The following is a 19986-nucleotide window of genomic DNA, read 5'->3' as shown; positions in this document are numbered from 1 at the left end:
TGAATGCTTCTAGTGGGCCTGCATCACTGGTTGTGCCACCCACATAAGTAGCCGCTTAACCATGTCTCAGGCCTGCCATTGCAAGGCCTGTGTCCAGTTTCACTGCCACTTAGACTTAGCATTTAAAAGTACTTGCCGAGCCCTAAACTCCCCTTTTCCACATATAAGTCACCCCTAAGGTAGGCCCTAGGCAACCCATAGGACAGGGTGCTGTATAAGTAAAAGGCAGGACACGTACATATGTGTTTTATATGTCCTGGTAGTGGAAAACTCCTACATTCGTTTTCCACTACTGTGAGGCCAGCTCCCTTCATAGGATAACATTAGGACTACCCTCATATACTGTTTGAGTGGTAGATTCTGATCATAAAGGGGTAACCAGGTCATATTTAGTATGGCCAGAATGGTAATAGAAAATCCTGCTTATTGGTGAGGTTGGATTTCATATTACTATTTTAGAAATGCCACTTTTAGAGAGTGAGCATTTCTCTGCACTTAAAATCCATCTATGCCTTACAGCCTGTGTCCAATCACATCTAGGCTGGGCTGGTTGACAGCTCCCTTGTGAATTTCACCAAGACAACCACAAACACAGGATGCTCAGTCACACCTGCACACATCTGCATACTGAATGGGTCATCCTGGGCTGGAAGGTTGGAGGGCCAGACACTTACATTTCAAAGGCTAGTGGCCTGCCCTCACACAATGGACTGCCAAACTCCCTACTGGGACCCTAGCAGACAGACCTGTACTGAAAGGGCAACTTGTGCACTTCAAAGTCACTCTTTGAAGTCTCCCCCACTTCAAATGCATTTTGGGCATATAAATTGGGTCCCTGACCTTACCAACTCAGACACTTCTGGACCTGAACCTGCAACCTGTCAAGAGGAAGTGCCTGGCTGTGCAAAAGACTGCTTTGCTGAGAAGGACTGCTGCCCTGCTGCCCTCTGACTTTGCTGAGAAGTGCTCTCCAAGTGCTTGGATTGAGCTTGCCTCCTGTTTTCTGATGTCTCATGGCCAAAAAGACTTAGGCTCTTATTAGGACCTTGGCAGTATATACCTCCTACTGCTGCGGTGACGGCTGCCAATAGACTGTCGCCGCGGCTACCAGCCGTCCGCCGTGTCATGACCACAGCCGGATTTCTGCCAGAAGGATGGCAGAAATCCAGCTGTGGCCATGACAGCGGATGGCGGTAAGGTGGCAGCAGCGCCATGGCAGTAGACCGCCTCCAGCCATATTATGAGAATTAATACGACCTGGCGGTGTTCTGTTGGCGGATGCTGGTGCTGGCAGCAGCGCCTGGTCCCATCTCCTGCCGGAGATCCCCCTGTATCCAGGTAAGTGGGTGCTCCGACAGGGGAGGGGGTTGGGGGTGTTGTGTGTGGGTGGGTGTGTGTGTATGTGTGTACGTTTGTGTATGCGGGTGTGTGTTGCATGTTGTATGTGTGTGCATGTTTGGGGGTGTGCATGTATGTTGAGTTGTGTGAATGTGTGTCTGCGGAAGAGGGGTGGGGAAACATGGGGAGGGGATGGGGAAGACCCCTATCAGTGACAGGGAAGGGATTCCCTATCACTGATAGTGCCTATCGCCATGGTTTTTGTGGTGATAAGGATGCCACAAAAACCATGGTGGTAGGCTGGGTCATAATCCTGCAGGTGGGCAAGTGACGGCTGCCGGGCTCGAGATTGAATTCTCCAACCTGGTGGTCGTTACTTCGTTGGCGGTCGGTGTCGTACATTGGCGGTTTGGCTTCAGTCAAACCGCTAATGTCATAATATGAAGGAAAGTACGGCCAGCCTGTTGGCAGTACTTTCCACCATATTAACGCCGAAAGCCGGGGTCATAATGAACCCCTTAATCTCTTCAGAAAACTCCTTGTGCACAGAATATCGATGCACAGCTGTTTTGCGACCCAGAAATCGGTGCACAGCTGAGCCGGAATGACACAACCCAACTTCCAGAGTGAAGATTTGATGCAGCACCTGCCTTGCAGCTGGAAATTCGATGCACAGCCCTACCAGATCGATGCACAGCTGAACCGAAATGACGCAGCTGATTTCCCGAGTGGAAACTCGACGTGGTGCCTGCTGTGCACCAGAAAAATCAATGCATCGCCACACCGGATCGACGCAATGACTGTGACTTCTTCGTGCACGCTCAGGATTTCCCCGCATCATCCCTGGGTGTCAAAAAGCTCCCCGCATCGCAGTGAGGAACCAAGACTGCGCACTGAAAAACATTGCAAGGCCCCTTGCAGCATGGAAAGAAACAACGCATCGTCTGTGCCGTGTCAGAAAATTCAACGCACACCCTATTTTTCACGCATCTCCTCCTCTGCGGGTTCCGTGCGTGGTATTTGTTGCGCAAAAACAGGTACTTTGTATAATCTAGAGACAACTGTTGATTTTTAAGATTTAAGACTCTTCTTAAACTTGTAAAAGTGATCTCAACTTGTGTTTATTGGATCTTTATTGTTTTATCATAAATTAACTCAGATAAATATCATATATTTTTCTAAACCTATGTGGTGTATTTTTGTGGCGTTTTCACTGTGTTACTGCATGATTTATTGCACAAATACTTTACACATTGCCTTCTAAGTTAAGCCTGAGTGCTCAGTGCCAAGATACCAGAGGGTGGGCACAGGATAATTTGGATTGTGTGTGACTTACCCTCACTAGGATTGTGGTCACTACTTGGACAAGGGTGTATACCTCTGCCAACAAGAGACTCCATTTCTAACAGGTGGCATATCACTTGACAAATTTCCTGTAGTAACTGGTGAGTCCTAAGTAGGCCCTCACCTCAGTGTGGGTCTTGGGGATGTCCAAGCCAGAATGGTGTCGATTTTTGCCTGTAGGGGTTCTACTTCGCTGCTCCCTACCTGGTGTCCCAAGTACACCACAGACCCCTGCCCTATTAGGGACTTACTGGCCTTAATAGTGAAGCCTGCACTGTGCAGGGCCTTCAACACTTCCTGGAGGTGGTGCAAGAGGTCCTCCTATCTGGGGCTGAAGACAGCAATGTGGTCTAGGAACGCTGCACTGAAATTCTCCTTCCCAGCCAGGGCCTGGTTGACCAGCCTCTGGAATGTGGCAGGGACGTTCTTCAACCGAAAGTGCATGACACAAAACTGGTAGTGCCCCTCTGGTGTTGGGAACACAGACATCTCTTTTGCCCCTTGATTAAGGCAATCTTCCAGTACCCAGATGTCAGATTAAACATGCTGAGGAATTTGGCAGCTTCCAACCTGTCAATAAGCTCATCAGCTCTGTGGATGGGGTGTGCATCAGTCCTGGTGACAGCTTTGAACCCCCGGTAGTCAACACAGAACCTAAGCTCAGGTGTGACACCAGGTGGAGCAGCCTTGGGGACCAGTACCACAGAACTGGACCAAGGGCCGTTGGAGTGCTCAATCACTCCTAACTCCTGCATCTTAGAGAGTTCCTCCTTGATGGTGTTTCTCACGCTGACAGTTAGCCTGTAAGACTTGTGCTTAACAGGCATGCTGTCCCCAGTATCAATGTCATGGGTGGACCAGTGGGTGACTCTAGGGGTAAGTGAGAATAGGGAGGCAAAGTGTCTCAGCAACTGTAGACTGTCCCTCTGCTGATCTAGGGTCAGAGTAGGGGGGAGGTTCACACCCTCCACTGACCCATCCTGCTCTTTGGCAGACAGGAGATCAGGGAGAGGTTCACTTTCCTCTTCCACCCTATCGTCTGTGACCAAGAGTATTGTCAACTCAGACCTCTCAAAGTGTAGTTTGAGGTGGCTCACGTGTGGGACCATCAAAGGGTTCCTAGGAGTCTGTATGTCCACCAAGTAGGTGACATTACTTTTGTGCTCCTTCACTTCAAATGGCCCAGACCAATGTTCTTGGAGAGAACGAGTCTTTACCGGAGCCATCACCCACACCTTCTGGCCAGGCTGAAACTCAACCAGAGTGGCATTCTGGTAATACCAGCGTTTCTTGTCTTCCTGACTGGCTTACAGATTCTCTTGGGTGAGTTTCCAGAACCGGGTTGTCTGGTTCCTTAAGGTCAGCATTTAACTGAATACATCCTGGAGGGGCTTCTTGGGAGCTTGCTCCCAGCCCTCCTTCACCAAATTGAGAGGCCCTCTCACAGGGTGTCCATACAGAAGCTCAAAAGGGCTGAAGCCAAAAACAGGCATGGTAACAAGAAGTCCCACTCTTGCCTCATGGGTTCAGAGAGACCCATGATCATGCCCTTCAGGGTATGGTCAAATCTCTCAAACAACCCATTGCTTTGTGGGTGGTAAGGCATGGTGAACTTGTGTGCCTTCCACATGACCTTCATGTACAGCAACATGAAATTAGTACCTAGGTCAGATATCACCTCCTTGGGGACACCCACACGGGTGATGATCCCCATAAGTGCCCTGGCCACTGTGTGTGCAGTCACTGTCCTCACTGTGATAGCTTCTGGGTACTGGGTGGCATGGTCCACCAAGACCAGGATAAACCTGTTGCCCGTGGCTGTCTTGGGATCCAGAGGACCCATAATGTCAATGCCCACCTCCTCAAAAGGGGTGATTGTGACAGGGAAGGGTTAAAGAGGAGCCTTGCACCTCTTCCCAGATTTGCCACTTGTGTGGCAGGTCTGACAGGTCCTGCAGAATGCATCTGAGGCCTTCTTCATTTGGGGCCAATAAAAGTGGGTGACAAGCATATCAAAGGTCTTGTCCTGCCCCAAATGATCTGCCAGTGGCACATCATGAGCCAGACCAAGTAGGAAGGCTCTGAAACACTGGGGCACCATCAGCACATGGGTGCCCCAGGTTCAGCAACTTTAGGGTCACTATACAGGAAATCATTCTCACAGTAAATCAGGTGCGATCAAGAGGTGACACCAGTTGCCTGGGCCTCTGCCTGTTTCTGAAGGCCCTCATTGGTGGGGCATGTTTTCTGCACTGCGCAGAACTCCTCTCTGGTGAAGCCTCCTTCCTGCTGCGGGAATGGGTCAGCTCAGGCAGGTCCCCAGTTCAGCCACTTCTTTTCATGTAGGCTCCAAGGCATCCCCCTCAGATTCAGCCTCCTCTCAGGAGCATGGGACCACAGGAGTGGGTTTCACATGCCTCTTGCCCCTTGCTTTCCTGGCAGGCACAGTGGACACTGTTTCAGGCTCCAGGTCATCTGTGTCACCCTGTCTGGTGACCATGGACCGTGTGGTCATGTACGCCCACTCTGGAAATCCCAACATTCCCAAGTGGGACCTGAGCTCTACCTTCTTCCAGGCAGTACGCTCAAAGCCATTTCCTAGCAGACAGTCAACAGGCATGGATGGACTCACCACTACCCTCAAGGAACCTGAGACCCACCCACCTGATTCAAAGGGAACCTGAGCTACCATTGGCATTGGCACTCACTGTTGCCTACTGCTACAACTTGGTGGACCACAAAAGGGATTACCTGCTATTGAGACACCAGATGACAGCAGGCTATTATCATACTGGCTCCTGCGTCTCTAAGAGCCTCCACCCGCCTCCCATTGATGGTCACCCACTGCCTGTACTTCTTTGTATTATAAGGCATGAGGGTTCTCTGGACCCCCTCACCCAGGAAGACTAGGGTTAACTCAGCTGGCTTCCCACCACTAACTGGGGCCAACTCCTCCCCAAGCTCTACAATGGCCACCCCAAGTGACTGCCCATTGGTGGAGGGCTGTGCCTGCTTAGGACACCTGGGACTCCCTCTGATGTGCCCTTCCTGGCCACAGGAAAAGCACTTGATGGGTCCCTTCCCTGGAGGCTTTCCTGAAGGCAACCAACTCTTCTTCTCAACAGTGGTCTGGGAATCTTTACCCTGGAAATTAGTTTGTGGACCTTTAGATAACTCCTTACTTTTATCCTTGTACCCCTTATCATTCTTCTGTTGGGGACCCTGCCCACCCTTGGCAGAGTCACCCCCATACAACTTCTTGTGGACCCTGGTACTCACCCAATGGTCTGCCTCCTGAGCAAGCTTCCTGGGTTCAGGAAGCCTGCTCTTAATCAAGTGTTGGCACAGCTCTGGAAAACACAGACTAGACAAGTGCTCCCATACAAACAAATTGCACAGTCCCTGGTTATCTTTTACCTCATTGCCCTTCACCCAACCATTCAGTGTTCTGCAAAATGAATCCACACATTCAAGCCAGGTCTGGAAATCAATCATTCCTAATCACTCTGAACTTCTTCTTGTACATTTCTAGTGTCAGGTCATACCTAGTGATGTGGGCATCCTTCATGTTAGAGTAGGTGATCTCACTACCTGTCCTTAGTGCTAACCTAACAAGGTGTCTCTCGCTTCTGCTGTGAAGTAATTCCACAGGCCCAACCCCCAATCTCTCCCAGGAATCCCAGGCATGTGGAGAGCTGCCTCATAGCCCTGAAACCACTTGTGGATGTCATCCTCCTTAGTGTACTCTTTCCCTACACTCTTGGGAAGGTGCACTCGTCTCTCAGATTGCACTGAAGAAATGTTGCCACCATCTGTGCTGGACCTGCTCCTGCAATCTAGCTCCTTCAAGCTCAGCTCCTGAGCTATATGCATTTTCTCCTTCTCGATAACAATTCTCTCTTTTCCATAGCAATTTTGTCTTCCTCCTCCTCCCTTGTCATCCTAGCCAGCTCTAGCTGAAGCTCTGTTTCATGCTGTAGCTTGAGCTTCTTCATTTCTAGTTGATGCCTCCTGGTTTCCCGTCTGTCCTCCAGTTCCTCATGGGTCAGGCCTTTGGAAGAAAAACTACTGCATGCCCTGGCATCCCCCCCTCCAGGCAGGCCTTAGTTATCCATCAAAACATCATGGGTAGTCTGCACATCCACAGCAACTTTCTCCTCTTCTGTGGGCACATCAGCCTCCTTTGCTGCCAGCCAGGCCCTGAGCGCCTTTTGCAGCTCCTCCTTTTAGTGAGGTTTTTAATAGGACATTTGAACTCTGCAGACATTTCTGAGCTGAGGCGCCATATAGGTCTTTAACCTCTCCTGCGCAAACACTTCTGCAGCTCCAATTGATGGCTCACCAGACTGAGACATGATTGTGAGTAAGGCTCAACAAAGGTGCAGGGTTTCAGAATGCAAGAGGTATCCAAAAAGGAAAAAGCAAAAATCCAAGAGGAAAAAAAAACAGTCTGTGGTTGTGTAATGGTCTACAATAAAACCGTAATATACACCAATCACTGTATGTCGAGTACGAATAAAAGTCCTATCAGTTCGCAGTCAGATGGCACCCTGTTCAAGTAGGGACCCTCACACTAGTCAGAGCAAGTGCGATACACAGCTCAGATAACCCCTGCTCATCCCCTTGGTAACTTGGCACAAGCAGTCAGGCTTATTTCGGAGGCAATGTGTGAAGTAGTTGTACAAATACACACAGTGACACCATGAAAACTCCACAACAGGACTGCACACTAGTCTAGAAAAAGAGCCAATATTTATCTTAATCAAACAAGACAAAAGTGACAATATCCAACATACACAAACAAAGATATGAATTTTTAAAGTAAAAAGAGTATGCATAGAAATCAATGGATGCGTTGCTTTAGCACAAAGTGCTTGATATGCATCAAAAATAAAGCTGCACGGGTGAGCGTTCATTCTTTCTGTGCCGGGTAAGCAATGCGTTGAATCTTTCCTCGCAGGGAAGGGATGCGTCAATTTCTGGACAAGCAGCCTTAGGTCTGTGCGATGATATTGAAGATTTTGATGCCCGGGGTCGATGCATGGGAAATTCCGACATGCTGTGAGAAGGGTCCGCATTGAGAATAGGCACTGCATCGATTCTCTAGCCATTAGGCCGGCGCTGCATCAAATTTTCAGCCGCGGGACAGGAGCTGTGTCGATTTGTTTGATGCGCACACAGTGGTTCATAGGTTTTCCCTCGCAGGCTATGAACTTCCAATTCTAAGGGCCCAGGGACTGGATTTGGCACCACTTAGCAAGTCAGGGCTCTCAGCAGAAGAGACAAGGAAATGGCAGATGAAGTCTTCGATGCCCCTGAGACTTCAGAACAAGTGGCAGGCTCAGTCCAAGCCCTTGGAGAAGGTTTACAAGCAGGATTTCAGAAAGCAAAGTGCAGTCCTTCCCTTGTTAGGGCAGAAGCAGCAGGCCTGCACAGCAAAGCAACAGGCAGAGTGGCAGGTCCTTCTCAAGCATCAAGCTCTTCTCCTTGGCAGAGGTTCTTCTTGATCCAGAAGTAATCTGAAATTGTGGGGTCAGCAGTCCAATACTTGTACTCATTTCTGCCTTTGAAGTAGGCAAACATCAAAGGGGAGACTTTGTAGTACACTGGACCCTGCCTCTTCCTTACCCTGCCCCAGACACACTGTAACGGGTTGGAGACTGTATTGTGTGAGGGCAGGCATAGCCTTTCAAGTGCACTTGACAGCTCCTCCCTCCCACTTTAGCCCAGGTAGACTCATCAGGATATGCAGGACAAACCTCACCTCCCTTTGTTTCACTGTATAGACTGATTTCACAAACAGCCCAACTGTCGGTCTGACACAGATGTGTGTTCAGCAGTCAAACAGAGGGACAGAATGGTTAAGCAAGAAAATGCCTACTTTCTAAAAGTGGCATTCTCAAACAAACAATCTAACAACCATCTTTACCAAAAGATGTATTTTAAATTGTGAGTTCAGACACCCCAAACTCCATATCTCCATCCGCTCCAATAGGAAACTGCACTTAAAATATATTTCAAGGAAATCCCCATGTTAACCTATGGGAGGGATAGGCCTTGCAATAGAGAAAACCACATTTTGCGGTATTTCACCATCAAGAAATGTAAAACACAACAGTACATGTCCTACCATTTAAACACACTGCACCCTGCCCTTGGGACTACCTAGGGCGTACCTTAAAGGTGACTTACATGTAGTAAAAGGGAAGGTTTGGGCTTGGCAAGTGGATACACTTGCCAGGTTCAATTGGCAGTGCAAAACTGCACACCCAGACACTGCAGTAGCCGACCTAAGTCATGTTTGCAGGGCTACTCATGTGGATGGCACAATCAGTGCTGCATGCCCACCCGTAGAATTTGATTAATTGGCTCTGGGCACATATAGTGCACTTTACTAGGGACTTACCAGTAAATCAAATGTGTCAGTCATGGAAAAAACAATTACCGATATCTTTCAGACAGAGATCACTTGCACCTTAGCACTGGTTAGCAGTGGTAAAGTGCTCAGAGTATCAAAACCAGCAAAAACGAATTGCAGCACAGGATCCCAAAACAGGAGGTCAGAAGCAAAAAAGTAAACCACGCCAAGAGCTGCCAGGTCTAACATGTATGTTTTGTGTGTATGTTATGTTATGTGTGCATGTTGTAGTTTTTTGAGCCCATCCCATTTATTTTGCTGCCAGCTGCCACTGAGACTCCTAAAGGCAAGCTGCCCAATGGGGACACCTTCCCCTTAGTAAATGAATTACACCAAATTGGTTTAGTACATAGTAAAAAACAACTTTGCTATTGCAAATTTGTGACTGTAAAATAATTTTGTCCATCAGGACCAAAGTATGGTTTGCTTTTGTGCGAGCAAAAAATAAATGCAGTAGATCACACACACACAATATGTGTATAAAGATAAGAATATTTGCAGGTAATGATTTTCCTGCCACAGTCCACTGAGGTGACAAAGCATTATAAATCCTACCAGAATCTCTCCTGCTGTCTGGCAAGAGCGATAAGTGTTGCCTCTCAATACATGATTGAAGAACAGCTTTATATGATACAAACTCAGCAGACACATGTCAAGTGCAAATCACCAGGTGGTGGAAATCTTTAATTGTATGTACCATCCAGTTGGCCCCTCCTGGCCCAATAATTTATACTTTCTCTCTCCCCACACCCATGACTTAATTCAGTGAGACAAAAGAAGAGACAAAGGGCCTGATAACGACTTCGGCAGAGGGGATTACTCTGTCCCAAATGTGACGGATATCCCGACGGCCGTATTATGAGTTCCATAGGATATAATGAACTCGTAATTCGGCTTGTGGGATATCCATCACATTTGGGCCGGAGTAATCCCCTCCGCCGAAGTCATATTCAGGCCCTAAATGTCATAATAGTTACTCAAAGAGAAGTGCAAAAAACACACAAAATTGGAAAGCTGCTAACAAGGTAAATAGAAAAAAACAAGATCCTGACAATGAAAATGCAACGTAAACTCCTGGGATTTGGATGAATAGCTACACCTAACAGGGGCAGCTCCTCTGCTGTGGCGGAGGAGAATCACCCCCCCCACAAGCAATTTTTATAGTAAAAACATATTAAACTCTGCTTATTATGCTTTTAGTATAAAAGGGGTGGGGCCATGGGCATGACAGGGACAGAGAGCGAGTGCACAGCACTCCCCCTCAGTGCGCATGTATGTTTGACCGGCCGTCTCGGGCCGGTCAAACACACATGCGCACTGTGCTGGGCTGGGCTCCCAGTCTGCCTGGGAGCGCCCTGACTGGTTGCTCCCAACCAGTCCTAATGCTGCACTGAGCAGTGTCAGGATTGGCCACAGAGTAGACTGGGAGCCTGTGCCTGAACTGCAAGACGGAGCTGATGGAGCGGTGGGGTGGCCAAACACACATAAGAGAATTATTGTGTGGTCTGCTTAAAGGCTGAAACAGTGTGCCAACTTTGCATATTTCTCATGAAGTGTACGTGCAACTTTGTTTATTATGTTCCATATGGTGGGGAAAGTTTTAATTTATTTTGAAAAAAATCTATACAATGAATGCATACACCATATTGATATGGGTAAATAATCACCAAATTATCATGGTGAACATGAAGACGCACTCATTGTCTGCATTTGATATAGGAGCATTTCATATATTTATAGTGATCATCCTATCTAGACTCTCAAACACTAAACACATTTTTCTTTGTAGAGATACCTAGGGAGACAATATTCTGAACACATCTGACGTGTCCGCTAAACTATTGTAATGGCTGAGAAGACATCATTATAACTCAAATATTATTCAAGGGTAATCATCCTCACTGTGTAATTTAGAGAAAATAAATAGTTTCAAAAACACAGATGGGGACAAGTGCTCAATCTATGCTTCTCTTGAGCAGTGGAATTCCTCAGTTTAGATTCTGCCAGAGTCTACTGGGTAAACAAACTCAATTTTATTACTCATGCTTCATTGTCATGTTTTAAGGCACACGCTGCTTTAGAGTGTGATGAAAAGTTGGCACACTCCCAAATTCCAGCCTTGTGCTAGCTCTTCACCCACCACAGTCACCCTGAATGTCAAACGTAGTTAGTACTAAGACAGAAGGACTCTGCACGAACAGGGCTATGTTCTCTCAATCTTGGCCCATTCATAGTTTGATGCATAAACAGGGGCCTAGCTTGATCAGTAAATTTCATGGGGGTGTGAGCTGCAAATTTTCCAACAATCATGCTGGCATATCATGGTAAAATACATTGTTTGAAAAGTAGAGAATGAGAGGGCTTAAGTAGCAGTGGGAAGGGAATATATTGTAAAATGACTAAAAGTATTAAGAGCTTTAAAACAGAGAGGAAAGAGAGAGTATGTATGTATGTTTTAGGCTTGATGGACGTTTTTCCGAGGAAGTGGCCAGGGGAGGCAAATCTTGGGATAAACAACAACATAACTAGCCACCAAATTATGGGCCTCATTAAGAGTTTTACAGTCCCACCGCAGGACCACCAAAACTGCAGGGACCGGCAGGAACATTGCAATAGAGCATTCCCACCAGTCAGACTGGCAGGAACAGTGCTACGAGATAGCACTTGGCTCCCTTAAAGGGGCCAAGTGCTATGTCGTAGCACAGAGGGGGCCAATCAGCACCCTCAGAATGCGCACTGTCTGTAAAGCAGACAGCATTCCGATGGTGCTGGGCAGGAGGGTCTCAACACACCCTCACCACCAGCCTTTCCATGCCGGTCAGTCCGCCATGGAAAGGCTGGCAGTGAGGGGAGTTGTAATCAGCCAGGTGTCGCTGAGCTTAGCGCAGCCCTGGCTGAGTACAAATCTGACCACAGTCATGCCATCAGCAACCATATTCATGGCGGGGACAGCAGTCCCCTGGTGAGTCTGCTTGTCAAGGTTGTAATTGGGCAGTCATACTACCTGGGATGTGGCGGTCAGACCGTCAGTGTGAGTGTGGCGGACCTCGGACCACCACCACACTGTTAATGAGGCACTTTGTTTGGAATTGTTGATCCAAATGTTCTGAGTCCAGATCATTAAGGTGATAAAATAATCATCAAATAATAGCTGTGTGTGGAAAAACACTGCAAAACACACTTCTAGAAATTAAGCAGACGTTGCAACGTAAGAGCTTAATGTGTCTGAAAAAACAGAACACAAAATGCTAAAATCAAAATAGGAGATTGTAAATTGTGTTAACCTTTATTACAACTATTGGTTGTACCTTCCTTTCCGGTGTACCAATCTTTAATTTTCTTTTTTAGTTGTAGCAACATTTTAGTAAATATTTAGCTAATGGAAAACATCCCCCAATAAAAAGAAACTTCCATGTTAGGCAAACGCAAGTGATTACATGATTCCAGCTCAAGCTGCATAGTAATGTATTGCATTGGCTGGAAGCATACAGTGGTACAGCAGGGTCGGACTGGCCTGCAGGGCAATGGGCAGTAACTGATGGGCTGGTCTCACTGATCACTGTGTCGGCCAGTTTAGTTTTTTAGCAGTTTGTGGGCCTGTTTTGTGGCTAGGTGAGACGGTTTTACCATTGAACTGCCTGATATTACCACAAACATTGCCCACAGCAAACTCAAATGTTTGCAGTGCACCCTATCATTCAAAACACCCATAAAGTGTTTCTTTACAAGTAACAACCTGCCATGATTTTCAAATATGGACCACTTTTTTTTAGCTATCTGGTTCGCTAATGGGGGCCACTTTTATTTTGATACCTGGGCCTACTTTTTGCCCCATGCGGACTCTGGCATACAGTATGGTGCATAATATGCAGGTTTGAAAACTAGGTTGAGTAGCAGGGCAAAAGAAGTGAAGTGAGCTATTACATTACAAAGTGAATGTGCCTTGTGTCATTATATCAGTTTTTGACAGGGACCAGGGTAAGATATTTTGGTGAGGCCCCAGAACCCAAGCATTTTATTGAACATAGAAGGCTAAAAGGGTGAGTTTATCTGACAGCTTTGGAAAGTTGGAAACTGTGATATACAGGTTGCAGTCAGCTGAACAAAGCGGGCACCCATCTGGCCTCTTTAAGAATTTGGTGGTCTGAGGACCACCACACTTGCAGTGACGGTCGGACTGCAGCACTCCTGGCAGTCCAACCGCCACTTTACAACCCCGGTGGGCAGACCGATCATCGTTCCTGATGGGCTGATGGCGGCGCTGTACTTGGAGTCCCTGCTATGGAAAAGCTAGCAGAAAGCCAGTGCTGAGGGCACAGGGGACCTCTGCACTGCCCATGGGCAGGTACTCTTGGTGGTCAGCCCGGTGGGTACGCGTAATACAATGTTCCCGCTGGTCATCATAGTGGGAACATTGTAATACGCTTCAGGGGGGACGCCACCATTATGACAATGTCGTCCTCACTGCAGCTTTAGCGGACCCGTGGTGAAACGCCAAAGTCATAATGAAGCCCTAACTCAATAACCTATAACTTCAATGCACACAAATAAAGTGTGTGAAACAAATAGAACACCAATTTTTGTACTTTATATACGACTTTGTTTCTTATTTTGAACCATGAATGTGACCAGATGACAATTGTTCTCCTGTTGCACACTGCGTGGTGTAGTTACATTGGTCCTATCCCACTGAAGGATTCTCCTACCTTTTTGTCCTTTCTCTCCTCAAAGTATCCTTTCTCCACTAACATGTCTGTGTTTGTTTGTGTATATTGCAATGTGTGACTGCACAAGAGTGTGCCCATTTGTCCTGCAGTGCTGCTTTTTGCAGGGAGACCCATAAATTCTTCCCTGCTTCAAAAACTGAGCCTTGCTACGTCCAAAAAAGCACCTTTACTTCGGAGCTTGATATCCCAAAATCAAGGTTAGACTTCCTTATGTTTGTCTTGCAGTAAGCCATCACTCTCACATGCTGTGCGGTGACTTTCCAAGAGCAGGGACTGTCACTTAGCTCCTGTTACACTTTCATGTGGTAATCTTGGTAGTTTGATAGACATGACTGTCCCCCAAGGTCTGAGTGAATACCGGTCTTATCAGCTTCTAATTATCATCCTCATAAGTTGTTATTGGAGTAAGAGCATGGTTTACTCGCAATGTCGCTGTCTCATGGTGTATCATGATACTACAAAAGTCTAAGCTACTGTAGTCATTTTACTTTTGCTATTAAAGTCAATTTGCAGTTTGTTATGATGAAGTAAATAGTCATATTTTATTCCTTTGCAGATTTCTGTGACTGCCTCGACAAGAGGACCTTTAAGTGCTTGTACTCCAGCATTCGAAGGAATGAGTAACGAGTCCCAGCAAGACTTCCCCGCTTATGTGCCTCACCACCATGCAATGACAAATAATACCAAAGAGCCGGAGTTTCACCTCCATGGAAATGTCCAGCCAGATCGAGGGCTAGCGGAAATTTTCTACAACAAAGAGGATGATGACAAAACCAAAAAACAAATTTCAGGAAGAACAATGGATCCACATTTACAAGTCCGGCAACAAAAGGATAACACTGATCTGAGACAGCACAGCATGGCTTTGGAACAAGACATTAACGAAAATCATCATTTGAAGAAACTGGTTCTTTCAGACGAGGAACGAGCAGGATTATTGGACTGGAATATAAAAAACACCCAACGAACTAGTTCACAGTACAGAAGAAGCCCGTCCCTGGACATGTCCGTGCCAACACCTTTTAAACGTAACTCTACCCGAAGGGAGAGCAGGTTGCAGCTGCCACAGTTTTCTAAACCATCTCCGGCTGCACAGAACTCTTCTTCGCCTTCACTGGCAGACAGTAAACATGAACTAAATGTTTCTAATGCAAATCCTGCTGAAGAAAATTCACAAAGCCGACCTAAATCCCCATTTCAAATCATTGCAAACGCAATAAAAAGATCATTGAACTCCTCAGAAAGTAATAAAAATACCTCAACCCATAAACCACAGCCAGGTTCTCCAAGCAATATTTTTGACTTTCCTAAACCTACTAGCCAGTTTGGTGGTTTAAGGAGAAGTCAGAGTAACATCGAAAAAGTCACACGTCCACAGATCTTAAGAAAGGCTTCTGACTTCTCATTTAAAAATGCGCCTACTTATTTCAAGACTGATGAAAAGACCACTCTCTCTGAGGAAAGACCATCTGAAAAACATTCTCCACCTCATAATTTGTACACCCGGCACGTGGGCTCCTCTAGTGTACTGACACATGACAAGTCTTGCAATAACAAGATGGAGGATCCCATGCTGGAACGCCTGGAAAGGATTAATATCAAAGACAATTCCCCGAAGGACCTAGGAGGTGAAATATTTTTGCGAAACAGAAAAAATAGTTTATTTTCCTCACTGAGGTTTAGTAGAGACAAATCTTCAGACATCATCACAGATGGACCAAATTCAAAAAGTGATATCTGGAGCATTTTTGGAACGTTACGGAAAAAGGTCAATGAAAGTGATGTTAATGGCTCTATAAAGAGGACGACAACACCATTTAGTGCCTTTTTCACTGAAACTGTGTTAAATAACCCATCTACTACACAAGAAACAGGTAATGTGCTTTCAATTTATGAAGGCGAAAGGTTGGTTTTATTCATTAAAATACAATTGTATAGCCACTTCATATCCTGGTAGTTGACTTTAGACCTTATTAGTCTATATCCTGGGAAAATATATTAGATTCACAAGAGGAGGTCATAAGGCAGGCATTAGTAAACCAGTCTCCAGCATTCTACATCCTGACCCATGCATGGCTCAGTGCTACTTACTCTTAGCATTGTTTCTATCTTCTTTTCCAATACCTTTGGGAAGTTTTACTGATTTGTGAATACTGGGAGTCAGTGGGGTGGGTCTTTTCTTCTTTACACTGCAGTAATGCTCTCTCATTGAATCTGTAAAAACTCTCATTTTGTCCATTTGACATTGTGGGGGGCAAATCACAAACTACATGTTGTAATACTTTTTTGTAGAACCAAAAAACGTACTACAAAATGTGACCCACAAACCAAAGTGTGAAGTTTATGCCCCTCACTCTACTGTGCCTATATGCCCAGAGGTCTCCACCCTCACTGTGTGTATCTGCAATTGTAAGTATACTTTTTAGAAGTAAATGTGGAATCGACACAGGGGAGTGGCTGGACAATGAGGAATACTTATGAAAGAAACGGAGGGATGTAGGAAGAAGCAATGAGAGGTTTAACGAAGTCCAAGGAGGAGCTTTAAGGAGGGATGTCAACCACCCACAAAAGTGTAAGCATATAGCTATTCACAAACTGCACTGCTTTAGTTACTACAACCAAAAAGGGACCCATATAGTTGTAAAGCACTTCAACTCAGAGCTAGAGTAAGTCTAGCAAACACAGCCAACCACTTTTACTGCAATCCCATCCATATAGAAAATAATGGATTTAAGGGTTTAGAATAAGACCCCATAAGAGATTATTATTTTTACTAAATTATTAAAAATAGGAAGGAATAAACCTCAATATAAATATTAATGTTATAGAATTATTTATAAACACATTACATATTTGTATTTAATTTTAATTATAACATATGTGAGAATTTTTTTTGCATTAAAAATAAAATACCATACAAAATAATAATAATATTATTAATGAGGAATGCAGCTAAATATAAACTAATGTTAAAGGTACTTTTTAATTTAATTATAAAATATTCTAACATTTTTCAACTTAAAAGTAATGACATGTTTAAATATTTTGAACTAAAATATAGTTACATTACTTTTAATGAATTCTGTACATTTATTTAATAATTATCAAGGCACAAACCAATATTTGTTTTACTTATGTGGGAATTCGTTTTTAATTTGAACTTCTAAAAACATATTGTTAATTTATTATACTTACATTAAAGATTTAATTCAAAATTAGGTTAATAGTGCTGTAAAATGTTATATGTTGTTTGGAATTTAAAATAAACACGGGCAATTACTTTACTCTAATATTCATCCTAAAAATATTTTTTTTTTAGTTAATTTTTAAAATATTCCCTATACATAGGGTAACTCCTCTGTTAGGTTGGGCATCTCTGTATTGTAAAGTGTAGGGAATGTTCCCTATACTTTAAAGCTCTCCACTTCAGTTGTGTAAATCGGTGTATGGTCAAATATATGAAAAGAGTAAAAAAGTTTATTCAACTCTGAAAAGTTTGTTAAAATATTTCTATGTTAAATATTAATGTGAATTATTTTTATATATTTGAAATGTAGAACTAAATAAACATACAACACAATTAACTACATTTTAAATTAAAAAAATAATTATTTAGAATATATTACATGACATTAAATATTTTTCTCATATTTGCATTAAAAAGTAAATTAACACCTAAAATTAAAATATAATATTTCTGTATGCATTAATAATTCTTAACAGTGAAACATAGAGTTAATATAAATGCATTTATTTATAGGTAATAACGGTAGTTACTATAATATTTTATATTTAAATTAAAACCATTTTCTAGTTTAATCATTTTTAATATTAAATTATATTTATTTATATTTTTACCTATTTAAATTAATTTAACTTAAATTAACATTATTTCCTAGGGGATTTACATTTAAGTATCGCCTCCGTTATTTTCTACGTTACAGTGTTGCACTACCAGTGGTTGGCCATGTGTGGTGCTAGATTTACTACTTTTTTTTTTAGTAGTTGCTTAAATTGTAAGTTAGGTTCTACCCTCTATTTTTAGGGAGTGGGGGGTAGGGATGTGTAACACTACACTTCTAAGTAACTGTACACTTGGAGTTTGTGGACAGGCAAAAGTAGAAAAGTTACTCAAATGTGTAGAAGTAAACTTACATGTATTAATTACTCACAAGTGTAACTTACTTTGTGAATAGCCTCTATGAATATTTAACATCTATTAATGCACACTGACTGATGCACTAGACACCAGACTCTCTGATACTGTAACTATTCGTGTCCTGTGAAACAGTACTGATCCTCACCTCCCATCATTTGTCTGTAAGATTCTGAAAGAATGAGACCAGGCAAGAGCAAATCTCAGTCATAGTAAGGCTAAGTGAATAATGTTGTGCTCTTAGAGCTAAACCTTCAGATTTCAAGAAATGTGTTCCTACCATGAGGTGGTGCTTTAAATAGTAAACTGAAGTTTAAGCCTAAACTAACAACCATAACTGGGTTGGGATATTTCCTATTTTCAATTTAAACTTCACATGACAATTAAGAATTTTTTACCAAAACAGTGTACCACAAACATCTGCCCAAGGTAATATATTTTACCTTGGTTAACACTAAGTGTGATAAATGTTCATGGTAAAAATGCTGCTCCAACATGATAACCTCTATGCAACTTAAAACACATTGCGGACTGTTTGTATCATCTCAGTTTTGGCATAAGTGCAAGAAATGATTTGATACAATCTCTTTTTCCATAAGACATGGTAGATGCAGTATGTTTGCTCTGCAAAGTGGCACACATGTCTGTGAGCACATGGGTACTTTTTGTCAGTGGTAAAATGTCAGGTACACGTTAGTGGTTGTTTATCAGAGTAGAACTCAGGCCTGCAAGTAAAGGGAATGACCTGAAGACAGTGGTCAGAGAAGTATTTCAATATGGTCTATGTGGTATGGGTACTATTTAATTACCAGGGGCTTTATTATAGAAAGTGACCCTGATGCACAACAGGCATGCGTGCCCACTTTGTGCCCCCCCAGGGCATTTTGGTGTTTCAGAAGAGGTCACAGATGCTTGTGCGCCCCCTTCTTTAATACTGATAGCGCTGGCACACATGTAGCACCACCGCTATATCAAGAGGGCATTCCTTCATTTGCATGGGGGTGTGGCCCCATCCAAACAAGGGAATCTCTTTGCCCTTTGGGGGATGCGGAAGCAACATGGGATGAGGAAGCAACATGTGGCGGTGCACCTTGGGACATGGGGAAAACCAGCATAAAGGGTGCGATTTGGGGGAAACAGCAACGGGGAGATAGAAGGAGGGTGCTCATGTGGGGAAAGCAATGGGGAGAAGTAGACGAGTGAGCCAACAGGGTAGGGGCAGAGAGAAGCACACCAGTGACCAAAAGTAACAGGGATTGTAGGGGCACAGAAGTAAATGAGGGAGACAGCTCGAAAACACATGCACACTCTCATGGAGTACTTAGCAAAAATGTAAAAAGTAGTGGAAGCATACATTACAGTCAGTTAAAGAGATTGTAAAGAGGCAATGCTACATGGGAGGGACAAACACAAGACTGACAAGTTTGGACATGAATAAAGAGCAGGCAAATGAGACCAATGCTAAGCAATGAACAGGCTCCAAGTCTCTCTGTGTTCTTGGCAAGCCACAATATGCCTAGCATGCACTGTCTATCAGCCTCGACCTAAAAAGAGGGAAGGAAGTGTCTTTTTAATGATAGTGTTACAAATATGTATATTAGTTTCATGAGGGAGATTGATCAAATAAATTTTTATCTGCTATGGCGCAACTACATAACATCCTTCTTAGATGAACTCTCAAGGGTCAAAACTAATGTTCCAGAGCAGCACCCTTCCTCATGCATTAATTATGTGAGGTCTCATCAAGACATACTCTGGGTACTTTTGATATGGATGCATGTGTGCAACAACTCAAGTAAGAAAACAGATAAAAAATAATTAATGTAAAGCACAAGAAAATTAATTTTAAAACTGCAGTATTTGCCGATTACAATAAAATTAAAGTAAAATGATAAACTCAAAGCAGGCAGTGCAGGAAACAGGGCATCGCCGTCTGGCTTCAGTCGCAACAAGTAATCTGCCTTCTTCAACCATGTCAATGAAGTTCAGGTCAAAAGGGAGCA

The 19986-nt window shown here is 44.1% G+C and overlaps 1 protein-coding gene across 7 annotated transcripts in view; it reads left to right on the top strand.

Annotated features, from left to right (window-relative positions):
• MICAL2 (microtubule associated monooxygenase, calponin and LIM domain containing 2) overlaps positions 1–19986 on the top strand; it is a 776672-nt gene that overhangs the window by 650019 nt on the left and 106667 nt on the right. For all 7 annotated transcript variants that reach the window (XM_069223592.1, XM_069223590.1, XM_069223591.1 and 4 more), the window contains one exon: positions 14384–15701. In XM_069223592.1, coding sequence (XP_069079693.1) covers positions 14384–15701 — 1318 coding nt within the window. The remainder of the gene's footprint in view (positions 1–14383; positions 15702–19986) is intronic.

The sequence above is a fragment of the Pleurodeles waltl genome, chromosome 3_1 (genome assembly GCF_031143425.1).
Source record: "Pleurodeles waltl isolate 20211129_DDA chromosome 3_1, aPleWal1.hap1.20221129, whole genome shotgun sequence".
Classification (NCBI taxonomy): Eukaryota; Metazoa; Chordata; class Amphibia; order Caudata; family Salamandridae; genus Pleurodeles; species Pleurodeles waltl.
This window is presented reverse-complemented; position numbering and strand designations above follow the sequence as displayed.